General features: G+C 42.7%; 1 protein-coding gene and 1 long non-coding RNA gene across 2 annotated transcripts in view; one reads left to right on the forward strand and one right to left on the reverse strand.

Moving 5' to 3' along the window:
• LOC143788754 (uncharacterized) overlaps positions 1-10584 on the reverse strand; it is a 35664-nt gene extending 25080 nt beyond the window's left edge. Inside the window, exon 1 of the long non-coding RNA XR_013218728.1 lies at positions 10519-10584. This is a non-coding gene — a long non-coding RNA (uncharacterized LOC143788754). The remainder of the gene's footprint in view (positions 1-10518) is intronic.
• The window catches only part of PRSS12 (serine protease 12), a 286964-nt gene continuing 282165 nt past the window's right edge, over positions 9107-13905 (forward strand). The window contains exon 1 of the mRNA XM_077278603.1: positions 9107-10655. Within this exon, the coding sequence (XP_077134718.1) occupies positions 10235-10655 (421 nt within the window). The 5' untranslated portion in view covers positions 9107-10234. The remainder of the gene's footprint in view (positions 10656-13905) is intronic.

Consider the following 13905-nt stretch of genomic DNA (forward strand, 5'->3'; position numbering starts at 1 on the left):
GACGGGTGAGTATATCCATATTTTTTATTTTAATTCTTTATTTTTTACATGAATATGGATCCCAGGGCCTGAAGGAGAGTCTCCTCTCATCCAGACCCTGGGAACCATACACTGGGAACTTCCGATTCCGATTTCCGATACCACAAAAGTATCGGAACTCGGTATCGGAATTCCGATACCGCAAGTATCGGCCGATACCCGATACTTGCGGTATCGGAATGCTCAACACTACTTATCAGTTATAATTCCACCAGTGGCACTAAAAACCCGCACTGACAGAACGCTAGCAGCAGGGCAGGCCAGGACTTCCAAGGCATAGAGAGCCAGGTCATGTCACGTGTCCAGCTTGGATACCTAATAATTAAAAGGCACAGAGGAATCCCGGGGGACGTTTGTACGATCAGCAAGGTACTCACTCAGCATTTTCCCAAACATTGCACTTCTTGTGACAGCACCCCTGTGCCTCTGTGCCGGCGCAATGAGAGGGTCTGAGAAAACTGTCCCAGAACTTTGCCATTGTTCCCCTGCCTGTGCTGGATTGTACTTCTGTCTCTCTTACCTGTACTCCTTGGTTGTCCAACAAAATCTGACGTCTGCCGCCAGCGTTCTCAGATGGGAATTTTTTAGTAATTCTGTTACAAGGGCCCTCTGGTACTGCACCATTTTAGTACACCTGTCTGTCTCTTGAAGAAGAGATTGAAAGTTCTCCTTGTAGTGTGGGTCTTGAAGTGTCACCAACCAGTAATGAGTGTCACCAAAAAGTTTAGTAATGCGAGGGTCACAGGAAAGTCAGCGCAACATAAAGTCAGCTATGCATGCCAGACTTCCGTGTCCTCACCAACAGAACGACTGACCATGCTGTCCTCCTCCTCCCTGTTCTCCGGCCATCCACGCTGAACAGATGATATGGCAGTTGTGCTTGTAATACCTTCTATAGTCCATGAAAGTAGCTCCTGTTCTTCCTCCTCATCCTCTTCCTCATTGTATACCAATCCACGTGGGGACGACATGAGGCTGGGCTGTGTGTTATCACCCGTATGGTATGTATCTTCTTTAATTGTGAGCAGAGAGGTTTTCAGAATGCAGAGAAGTGGGATGATGATGCTAACTATGGCGTCATCGCCGCTCACCATCTTGGTGCAGTCCTCAAAGTTTTGGAGGATGGTACATATGTCCGACATCCATGTCCACTCCTGAGGACTTATATGTGGAGTCTGAACTGAATAACAACAGCCTTGTTGATGCTAGTAGTCAACAACTGCCCTCTACTGCTCACAAATCCTTTCCAACATACAGTATGCAGTGTAGAGTTCAAACGCATGGGGACATCACACACCAGATGGAGAGCCGGAAGCTGCAAATGCTGCTGAAGCACAGCAAGGGCGGCTGAAGCTGTAGCTGACTTTCGAAAATGTGCAGACTGGTGGCATACTTTCACTAGCAGATCCGGCAGCTCTGGGTAGCTTTTGAGAAAACTTTGAACGACGAGGTTAAGCACATGGGCCAAGCAAGGTACGTGTGTGAGCTCACTTTGCCTCAGAGCTGCCACCAGGTTCAGGCCATAGTCACACATGACCATGCGTGTTGTGAATTCCATTCTTGGGCTCCATCCTGTGGTCATGAATGGTATTTTTGGGAGTTCTGCTCTTGGGCTCCCTCTGGTGGTTTCAAGTGGAACTTAGCAGCTGCTTTCACTAATCGGTGCCCTGGCCTTGTTATTTAACTGGGCTTTAGGCTGTAGTTGATGCCAGCTGTCAATGTTCCTTCCTGTGGATTCAGTCCTTTCCTGGAAGTTCTCTGTTGGCCAGTCCATTTCAGCTTAAGATAAGTTCTGCTAGTTTTTGGGTGTTTCCCTGCCTATGACCTTTTGTTCAGTTTAAGTTATGTCTCTTTTGTCCAGCTTGTCATCATGAAATATTCCGGCTAGTTGGAAGCTGTGGGGTTGCAGATTTGTCCCTCCACACCGTGAGTCGGTGTGGAGATTATTTTTGTAAACTCTGCGTGGACATTTAGTTTTTATACTGACCGCACAGTAGCCTTTTCTTTCTCTGTCTATTTAGATCGTAGTGGCCTCCTTTGCTAAAATCTAGTTTCATTTCTGAGTTTGTCATTTCCCTCTTCACTGTCATGATTCCCAATGGCAGGGACATGGGCAAAAACAGGACTAGCTCTAGGAAGATGGAATCTAAGCTGACCGCGATGCTGAACCTAACGCACAACTACCAGTGGCCGGGGAACGTACCTGCGTTTTATCCCTAGACGTCTCGCACCAGCCGGAGATCTAGCTACCCCTAATAGAGGAAACACAGACCTGGCTTGCCTCCAGAGAAAACCCCAAAGTAATAGTAGCCCCCAACATATAATGACGGTTAGTTAAGAAGAAAACACATACGCAGTATGAATACAGGTTCAGCAAAGAGAGGCCCACTAACTAGATAGCAGAAAATACAAAAGTGGACTTCGCGGTCAACTCAAAACCCTACAAAATACCATCCTGAAATGACTTTAAACTCCGGTATCAACTCATGACACCGGAGTGGTCATATCAGTTCACTAGAGCTTCCAGCAGCAAGATTAATATGAATGCACGCTGGACAAAAGATACAAATGATCAAACTTATCTGACTCAGCAGACTTGGAGCAGGTAGCAAGTAACAGAGGAGCTCTGGTAACATTGATAGCCGGCAAGTAAATGAGTGAGAAGCCAGACTATATAGGAAACTCCCATTTCCTGATGGGAACAGGTGCACTGGAGATAGAAGACAGAAGTCAACCAGTACCACCAGTAGCCACCAGAGGGAGCCCACAAACAGAATTCACAACAGTACCCCCCCCTTGAGGAGGGGGCACCGAACCCTCATGAGAACCACCAGGGCGATCTGGACGAGCCCTATGAAAGGCGCGAACCAAATCAGAGGCATGAACATCAGAGGCAGTCACCCAAGAATTATCCTCCTGACCGTATCCCTTCCATTTAACCAAATATTGAAGTCTCCGTCTGGAAATGCGAGAGTCCAAAATCTTCTCCACAACATACTCCAATTCACCCTGCACCAACACAGGAGCAGGAGGCTCAACAGAAGGAACAACCGGTATCTCGTACCTCCGCAACAAAGACCGATGGAAGACATTATGAATAGTGAAAGATGCCGGTAGGTCCAAACGAAACGATACAGGATTAAGAATCTCCAAAATCTTATAAGGACCTATGAACCGAGGTTTAAACTTAGTTTGCTCCCTCTCTCAAGGGCATGATGAAGCTGAAATATATACTGTCATGATTCCCAATGGCAGGGACATGGGCAAAAACAGGACTAGCTCTAGGAAGATGGAATCTAAGCTGACCGCGATGCTGAACCTAACACACAACTACCAGTGGCCGGGGAACGTACCTGCGTTTTATCCCTAGACGTCTCGCACCAGCCGGAGATCTAGCTACCCCTAATAGAGGAAACACAGACCTGGCTTGCCTCCAGAGAAAACCCCAAAGTAATAGTAGCCCCCAACATATAATGACGGTTAGTTAAGAAGAAAACACATACGCAGTATGAATACAGGTTCAGCAAAGAGAGGCCCACTAACTAGATAGCAGAAAATACAAAAGTGGACTTCGCGGTCAACTCAAAACCCTACAAAATACCATCCTGAAATGACTTTAAACTCCGGTATCACCGGAGTGGTCATTTCAGTTCACTAGAGCTTCCAGCAGCAAGATTAATATGAATGCACGCTGGACAAAAGATACAAATGATCAAACTTATCTGACTCAGCAGACTTGGAGCAGGTAGCAAGTAACAGAGGAGCTCTGGTAACATTGATAGCCGGCAAGTAAATGAGTGAGAAGCCAGACTATATAGGAAACTCCCATTTCCTGATGGGAACAGGTGCACTGGAGATAGAAGACAGAAGTCAACCAGTACCACCAGTAGCCACCAGAGGGAGCCCACAAACAGAATTCACAACACTTCACTCACTGTCAGTATTTGTGGGGGGCTATCTTTCCTTTGGGGGTTTCTCTGAGGCGAGATAGTTTTCCGTTTCCATCTTCAGGGGTAGCTAGTTCTTAGGCTGTGAAGAGGCGTCTAGGCAGAGATAGGAACGCTCCACGGCTATTTCTAGTGTTGGTGTTAGGAGTAGGGATTGCGGTCAGTAGAGTTACCACCTCCTCAGAGCTAGTACATTATTTGTTTACTCACTAGGTCATTTCAGTGCTGCTCCGTAATCACTAGGTCATATAGGTGATTACTGTCTGTAGAGCTGCCACCTCCTCTGAGCTTGTCCATGATTGGTTTTACCCACCAGGTCATCTCAGTACCACTCCGTAACCACCAGGTCATAACACATGCCTGGCTGTAGGTTCAGTGGTGTCAGCCAAAAATCTGACTGCTCTTTCAGCGCTGTCCACAACTCTTCAACATTGTGCGGTTTGCCACTTAAGCAGATTAGCTTCAGCACAGCCTGTTGCCGCTTGGCTGAGGCAGTGCTGCAGTGCTTCCAGCTTCTGACTGATGTGCTTATTTCAGAGATGGAGGCTGAAGAGGAGGTGGAGGAGAAGATGCAGGAGCTGTAGACTGTAGGGGCAACCCTGATTGACGTAGGGCTCGTAATCTTTGGCGTCGGGAGGATTTGTTCCATCCCAAGGTCCGACTGGGTCCCAGCTTCCACTATGTTAACCCCGTGTGCCGTCAGTGAGATGTACCGTCCATGCCCACAAGCACTTGTCCACATGTCCATGGTTAGATGGACTTTCCCAGTAACATTATTGTTCAGGGCACAGGTAATGTTGTGGGACACGTGCTGTCGTAATGCCGGAACGGCACACTGGGAGAAATAGTGGCGGCTGGGGACCGAGTACCTTGGGACGGCCACCACCATCAGGTTGCAGAAAGCTTCCATCTCAACTAGCCTAAAAGGCAACATTTCCAGCACATGCAGATGAGAAATGTGAGAATTTAGTACTGTAACCTGTGGGGCGTTGGCTATTTATTTATGCTTGCGTTCCAATGACTGGGGTATAGACTGCTGAAGGCTGCGCTGGGACAAGGATGTGGACTGGCTTGATGATGGTGCTAGGTGACTGAGGGCAACAACAGGTGCAGGGCATGAGGCATCTTTGCATGCACCATGGACTGGGGATTGGCTTGTATGCAAAACAGTGGAAGAAGCAGTGGTGTCACCTGCAGACAGTGTTCCTGGAGCCTGGGGTTCGGTCCACTAAGTCGGGTGCTTTTCTGCCATGTGCCTGATCATGCTGGTGGTGGTCAGGCTGGTAGTTTTACTACCCCTGCTGATGCGGGCATGGCTGGTGTTGCAAATGGCATGTTTGGGGTTATCGTCAGAGTCTTTAAAAAATAACCAGACTCGGGAACATCTAACAGTTGGAATGGCAACTTCCGTCATGTTGGTGTTACGGGGTACGGATTCATGTCTTCTGTCTGCGGCCACCACACAGCTTCTTCCTGCCTGTTGGGGTGCTATGCCTCCTTCCCCATGTGTGCTGCTGTCCTCGCTCTGCATGTCCTCCTGCCAGGTTGGGTCAGTTACTATGTCATCTACCACCTCGCCTTCCACATCCACGCTGTGCTCCTCTTTCTGACTTTCTGGCAATTGTGTCTCATCATCATCCACCTCTTGTGACACTTTTCCACCATCGTCTTTGTGTGACCGTGGCTGCTCAAATCTTTGGGCATCGCTACATGCGATCTCATCTTGCCCACTTCAAGTTGACGGCTGAGAGTCCGGAATCTTTAAAGGGAAAATAGAACAGCTCTTCAGAGTGTCTGAGTGTGGGATCAGTTGTCTCAGGGCACTCGGCATGGTGGGAGGAAGGAGGATCAGGGTGAGAAATATATACGGTCCAGACTCACGACTACTCAGACTTAACCGTGTGGAAGACGTAGTGGTGGCAAAGTGACTGTTAGCGTTATCCACTATCCAACCAACAATCGTTTCACACTGCTCTGGCGTCTATAGTGGTGTGCTGTGGTCCCCTAAAAACTGGGACAGGAAAGTCGAGTGAGAAGATGTGGGTCTTTGCTGTGGCCCACTTTCAGCTTGGCCACTGCCTCATCCTCTGCATGCACCATCACTATCACGTCCACTTCCCCATCCCTTGCCCCTTGCAAATGGATTAATTTTGAGAAAACTTATATGTGATCAGTGTGCCCGAAAAAACACACTTTTAATTCAATGGAATGTTGGTAATTTTTTAATTATGTTTTTAACAAATTTTATTAATAACTAGGGTAAGACACACCAAAACCATTCAAAGGAGCACTCAAATGCAACAATTTTTAACTCACAGATTAAGGAGGCGTCTGACAGAGAAACCACAATGCTCAATATGTGGCCTTTTTTTTATTTTTTGAAAAGGAAATTACTGTCATGAAGTAGGCTAACACTACGCCAAAAAAGTGGAATGTATGCCTGAAAAGCAAGTATTTGTAGACCACAGATAGACCAGGCATCTGATTGAGATAACAGACTGTTTCAATATGTGGCCTGGAGTTGTTTAAATTTCTTTTTACCAGAAAATACTGTATAGACCAAGGGTAGCACACAGACAAAAAATTGGAATGTATGCCTGAAAAGCAAGTATTTGTAGACCTCAGATAGACCAGGTGTCTGACTGAGATAACAGACTGTTTCAATATGTGGCCTGGAGTTTTAAATTTTTTTATCACAAAATACTGTATGGGCCAAGGGTAGCAGACAGACAAAAAAGTGGAATATATGCCTAAAAAGCAAGTATTAGTAGACCACAGATAGACCAGGCGTCGGAAGGAGATAACAGACTGTTTCAATATGTGGCCTAGAGTTTTTTAAATTTTTTTAAACTAAAAACAATGTTTTAGTCCAAGGGTAGCAGACAGACAAAAAAGGGGATTGTATGCCTGAAAAGCAAATATTTGTAGACCACAGATAGACCGGGCGTCTGACGGAGATAACAGACTGATCAAAATGTGGCCTTGATTTTTTGGGCCCACCAAAATTGTGTCAATAAGTAGGCTATGAAACAAAAGAAAAAAATTGGAGTACTAAGATTGTAAAATATTTAGCGCCATGATATGTGGTGTGTGTGACGTACAAATCACAGTGATAAATATAAGAACTGTAGCTAAATATTTTTGGACAAGCCAAAGATTTTTTGGTCAGCAAAATGGGGTCCAAAAATGTTGTAAGACACTCCAAAAAATACTATAGTACCAAAAAAAAAAAGCCAGAATTTTCTGTGCACTCACATCTGATGCCTGGGACAAAAAAAACGTTTTAAATTGTTAGATTTTCACGCTCTTGTATTAAAATGACCTGGCTGTAGTCTGCAGTGTGACCAAGCAAATAAATAAATAATAATAATAAATAGAAAAAAAATGGGGCTATGGATTGCTTTGTAATACAGTTAGCAGGTATAAGATGCAAAAAAAAAATAATCCTAGCCATGGATACCTGCAGCTAGGTATATACAAAATTTGCAGCAGCAGACAGTAATGGAGCTTTTGGAGGTATGCAGTGAGATCTATATACTCGCATACAGTGCCTGCATGCCTTGCACTGTTGTGGATATGTGCACATAGAGTTCCCTGCCTACCTAGCGCTGCAATCTATGTACCCCCAAATTAGCCCTAAAAAGGACTATTGGTTTCTCAGGAGTTGTGGACTGAACACTAGCAGACCTACACTAACTAATAAAAGAACGAATCCGACCCTATCTCTGCAGCAGCTCTCCCTACACTAGCTGAGTTTGGAGCAGAATGCGCCGAGCAGTGCGGTGCCAGGTCTCTTATAGACCTGATGAGGCTGTGCGGCCAGCCATTCACTGTAATACCACAACAAAGATGGCTGCAGTATTACAGTGCATGGCAGACAATCTCTGCATGTTCATTGGCACTCTAAAAAGCACCAAAATTTAAAGGTGGAGACCCAAGTACGCCGATCACAGTGATACTTGGGTGAGTACCGAGTAGTGGCGACAACGTTCGCTCATCACTAATAGCAATCTATATCAGGGGCGGACACAGGCAGAAGAACGTTACATGGGCCCTTTGCCGCCTAACAGGTCATCATAATGCTCTGCTTTGGAGGTGTGAGTGGCCCCCCCTTACCTATTGGGCCCCTGTACAGCTGCACAGGTTACATCAATGCTGTGTCCACTCCTAATCTGTGTTAAAGTCTAGAATAGCCCCAAATGGCCATTGTGAAAACTGCAGAATGTCTCATTTTTATTTTAAATAGAGATTATGATAAAAAAACAAATTGCCAACATTTTTTCAAAATACAATTAGCATAAAATCTTTGCTTAAAGAGTAGACCTGAAATAACAAGCACTTTTCACCTATTGTGTCCCCCCATTTCCTTGTAGATTGTAAGCTTGCGAGCACGGACCTCACTCCTAATGTCACTGTTTAAATTGTCTTAACTTGTATTGAATTTGTCTGTACATGTCCCTGCTTAAATGTAAAGTGCTGCGGAATATGTTGGCGCTATATAAATAAAAATTATTATTATTTAAAATTATTATTATTATTATTATTATTATCTTACTTTCTCATTACACCTTCCCTTTATTTTTATTTATTTATTTTACTCTTATATAGCGCAATTAATTCCACAGAATGTCGGAGATATCACCATCACTGTCCCCGATGGGGCTCACAATCTAACTTTGCTATCAGTATGTCTTTGGATTGTGGGAGGAAACTGGAGGCAACACAAGTGAACAAGGGGAGTACATCTACAAACTCCTTACAGATGATGCCCATGCATATGACCCTTCGTGATGCCCTTTTAAAGAATTACTATTATTATTATTATAATATTTCTGTTCACTGTACTTGCATGGCATTTTTTAAAATGTTTATGTCATTACAATCCACACAGAAAGCAATTGGCATTTAATAACTACACAATGCAGCTTTTAGTAGCCTTTTCCTGAACTAGTTTTGCTTCAAGAAACAAAGCGCTGGGGCAGAGTTTAGGTTGATCTTTATTTCTGTCACTTGCAGCACACTAAGAAGATGACTGAAATACTATCTGCATTACTGGGAGCGGGATCATCTGACCAGCTGACTGCCTTTGCCTGGATGCATGCTCTTTAAAACAGCTGGAGAGAACAGACTCCTACATGAGACACAGCCCACTGCTTTTATTCCAGTAAGTGAACTAAGAGCCTTTCAATCAATAAATCTGGGCAATGCAAGTTCTTTGGGAATAGCAGCACTAACAGCAGGAGAAGAAAGAACGGAGGGAAGCATAATGAGCTCCTTACCAGGACACAAAGTTACATCTTCTCCACCAGCCTGCTGCTGGCACCACTGAAAACTCCTGGCAGATCAACTCACCTGAAGCTATTACCCTGCACTGATATCACCAATGTGTCTGGGAAAGAGAAAGGCATGAAGACGTGTCCTTCATATCTCGTTTCTTAAAGGTTTCCTACTTGGGCCATGCTGAAAAAAATCTTGAGAAATTCATATGTTGTTCCAGAACTTTTTTTTGCCATTTACTACATTCCTGTCTGGTTGTTTAATAGTTTGGAAAGCGCTAGTGTTGGGACTTCTTTCCTGTGTTATTTTATTTCACTTTCCTTAAAGTTTGTAGAGATGGAGTGAGCTTACACGTCTCGCTATCACATATTGCCTATGATTGATGTTTTGTCTTTACTTTTAAGTTTTGTGCTACAATTGCCGGAAAAGGGAGAATAGAGATCTGAAGCATCTGTCTCTAATATACGTCCAGTACTATTGCACAGAAGTACACCCAAAATGCACGGATTTAGCTGCTTGTAACCCTCACAAGCCGACGATTGGCTCACTTTCCAGTTTTCTTTAACTAAGTGCCAACGTACAACTTGGCACAGCACCTGGATGGAAACTGACATGGTTCCTTCAGTGTTGACACATGCAAGCACGCAGCCTTATGTGACTTGTTAGGAATCTTAAATAGTTTTTGTCCATCCCATAGAACTTGTTCCTCTTACAATAAGTAACCTAGCCCACATATTCCTTTCCCTCCTCCTCTTTCCTCTGCTTCTCCCTTTTCCTTAACTGAGGATTGGTCTCTCTTTTGTCAGCCCTGTTTTACTCTGCAGACTTCTGCTGTCAAGACCTGTATTTCTTCCTGCATGAATATGAAATGGGCTGGATGGGATTAGGGGGAAGTGGCAGCTCCACCTCCCCCATCAGTTTCAGGACTAGGTTAGTGGTGGAGATGGAACAAAACAGACAGTGCTGGCAGCATGACAATAACCTGCTTTGCTCTTGCTCTAATTTTAGGGAGCATCCCCATGGGGGGCTGCTTTGATAAGTCTTCCACTTCACCCATTTATCATCTTTTCCAACATCATCAGTCACTTCACAAGGCTCTTCAACCTGCCCAGCATCCTCAACCGCAACATCACCTACAGGTTCATCACCATCACACAGGTTGTACAAAGTACAAAGGCAAAGAAGGCTCTATAGGTGACTATATTAATGTAACCGAGTTTGGCGCAGATTGTTTAAATTGGGTTGAAATCCCTACCTTCTTGGAGAGGACACCTGGGAAAGGACTAGGTGATCACAACTTCTGTAGGAACCCAGATGGGAGGAGTAAGCCTTGGTGCTTCTTCAGGAACAGTCATGGCAGAGTTGACTGGGGCTACTGTGACTGCAAGCAAGGTGAGTTATTTTTTCTGTACTTCACACTCTCCAGGCAATGTGTGCATTTATGTCCTCCATGGAATGTGTGAAATATTTAAAACATCTGATGTATTTTAAATTGAAATGTGACCTGTCTTTAACATTACTACTAGCAATCGTAGGAAAGTTATGTAGTTAACTGAGAAGGTTTGTACCAAGTGTTAAGTAGACAGGAAACTTTGTCAGCAAGATATATATGAGGTTGCTTAGTGAAAAAAGGGACTTTTAGTGGCATATAAACACATTTAGAGGAATATAAATGTAAAAAATGGTATAAACCATGTATGGAAACTAGATACAAGCAAAATATTTAAATATTGGGAACTCACAAAATTCTGGAAATGTAAGTGTTAATGAATTGTGAAAAAGAGACAAATATAGCATGTAAAATGGTTAATGGAAAAACAATATTATTCTAAGAGACCTGGATAGCATAAAATTGTCAAAAACTGGCATTGTTTTCCTTCTCTCCCTCTGAGAACTATGAAATTTCATCTTGCATAAGACAATATCATCTAACTGAAAGACTGACCTATATATTATGTATGAGGACAAACATTGCCTCATTTTATGAGCCTGTCGCTGGCATTGCATCTTATGTGAGGGGCATGGTGCTTTCTTTTTTTTATATTACTGTGGCCTCCAAAAAGCAAACTTTAGAACGAGATAGTAAACTTCAGAAGTCAGACCGAGCAGGTCAGGAAAATCCAGTTGGGGCTGATATTCTGTAACCAAGACTTAAAAAATTCTACAGACTTCAAGAGTATTAGGGATTAAGATTGTAGAGTAACGATACATGAGGGTTTTACTAACGTTTTGTGTATGTTTACGAAGAGCAGTTCCTAAGAACTTGTAAAAAAAGATAAAACAAAACAAAAACTTTTTTAACAGATTGATATGTTTTACATTTTGTTCTCCAATTGCTAATATTCCATTTAGTCTGTTTTGAGTTTTTCAGTATCAGCAATTCTGGGAAAGCCAGCCAATATGATGTTAGTATTATTACAACTCCAACAGGTTCTTTTCCACATTCCTGAATGATAAGTCTGATTCATGTAGCAAATACACCTCCTATTCTATGGTATTACTGCATAACCAGGCTGGTTTACTGTTCAGGAGAAAGATATTGTCAGGAACATTTCCCAAATTTTCTCAGTTACCAATATATTTTCCCATTTTCCTTAGTCTTTTTCGTCCAGCTTTCCCACACCACTGAACGGTAAATCTGACATATCGTATTTATACAATGCTGTGCCTTCATCTGTTGTCTGTGGACAAATTTGCTGTTTAGGGGGTTACACAAACTATGTAACAATCATGGCGACCGTAATGGTTGTTATCTAGTTTCCAAGTAAATGAAATGGCTGAATAATTTGGTAGATGATATGATTTTTTATGGCAGCATCTGTTTCCTGAATTAGATGGGTAATCATACTGTAGGACATGAGTGAATCTCTACGAGTCTTGAGTGGGTGTTTGCCTCGTGCTGGATCAGTTGGGTTTGGGGAAGCACATGGATCTGTTTCTAAAGTCTGAGTTAGGGCTTATTTACACATCAGTTTTTCATGTACATGTATTCTCTGTGTTTTTCACGGATAGCACACATACGTGTGATTGTCTATGTGGCTATTCGCATGTCAGTGATTTATTGCAGACAATGTGTTCCGTTCAAATTTGTGGAGACATGTTCAATATTGATCCAAGTGACAGATCAAAACTCAGCAAGTCTATGAATCCGTGAAAAATTCAGACCTCATCCATGTGCTAGCTGATTTTCTCTGTTGGATAGCAGAAGGTGGAGAAACTAAGAAACTATGACAAAACTGATGACTCTCTGATGAAACTCTGATGAAAATTGCTGTTGAAGCTTAGTCTGTTTTACTGGTACATCCAAAAAGCTGATGTCTGAATGAAGCTTTACTTTGTAACTAGGGCCTTATGCACAAACACATATGCTCCATGCATCTGAGATGTTTGAATCTGTTGTACTGTACGTATCGAAGTATAAGGGACCATATTATTACAATGTACACTCCTAATTTCATAGAGAGACAAATTTGGGACTTTTCTATTGGATTAAAAAACATTCATACTTAAAAGTGTGCCATTTTTCATGACATATAGAAAAGTTGTCCTGGAATATGACACTGGTGACTTGAGGTAGGTTATCAATATAAGATCAGTGGGGGTCCAACACCTGGTACCCTCATTGATTAGCTGTTATTTGCTCTGGTGGCAGCCCGATGTAAACATTGATTGGAGCTGAACAGCACAGTCACATTCAATATGTAATCCCGATGCTGAGAACTGTATATCTGCTCCTATTCAAAAGAACTGCAGATTTGCTGATTTTCTATTGAAGAATAGGAGCTAAAATGCAGTTGTTGCAGGGGGAACTGCACATTGAATGAATCTGTGCTGTTTAGCTCCAATCAATGCTTAGATCCGTCCACCTTCGATCAGATATTGATTGCCTATCCTGAAGACAGGTCATCAAAATGATATGCCTGACAACTCCTTCTAAGAGATATACTCCTGCATAAGGATTTATCTAGGGGAGAATAATACTTTTGTAATATGGTACCATACAAAAGGACCATATGGCGTCCATCAGAATCAGCCTATACATCTTCTTACAGGTCCATGCTCATGGCTCTGCCATGTACATGCGGATCAATTCAAGCAAGGCAATTTCTTTTAAAAAGCTATTTAATAGCATTATTATATAGTTTTGCTATAGGACTCGCTGGAAATTAGTTTAGACTTTCTTGAAACAGAAAACCTGTTTCAACTCATATGATTTCAGAAAGTGAAAAAAATAGCCAATAGCAATGTTAAATAATAAACCACAATCCCTATACCATAGACCAAACACCAGTATGTGCTCTAGATTGTAGCATAAAAACAGAATTGATTTTGTGTCTAAAAAGCTTACTGGATCTGTTAGCATAGAAATGATTTTCAATCCAGTGCATAGGCCTAAAATAGGAAAATTAGATAGTGAGCTGCTCTTAGGGCAGAGAATTGTGCAAAGTGGTATATTGTAAAAAATTGCTGAATACAGTGCCACTATATACAGAAAGAATATAGTAATAGGAAGAGGAAGGAGAAATACTGCATGCCTAAATATAACTCAGATAAAAGATATATTGTGTGTACTTAGACTATTTCCATTCTTCTTTTCTATTCATGTCTATTGTAAAACCAGCTTCCTGTTCATATGTCTTAT

The sequence above is a fragment of the Ranitomeya variabilis genome, chromosome 1 (genome assembly GCF_051348905.1).
Source record: "Ranitomeya variabilis isolate aRanVar5 chromosome 1, aRanVar5.hap1, whole genome shotgun sequence".
NCBI lineage: Eukaryota > Metazoa > Chordata > Amphibia > Anura > Dendrobatidae > Ranitomeya > Ranitomeya variabilis.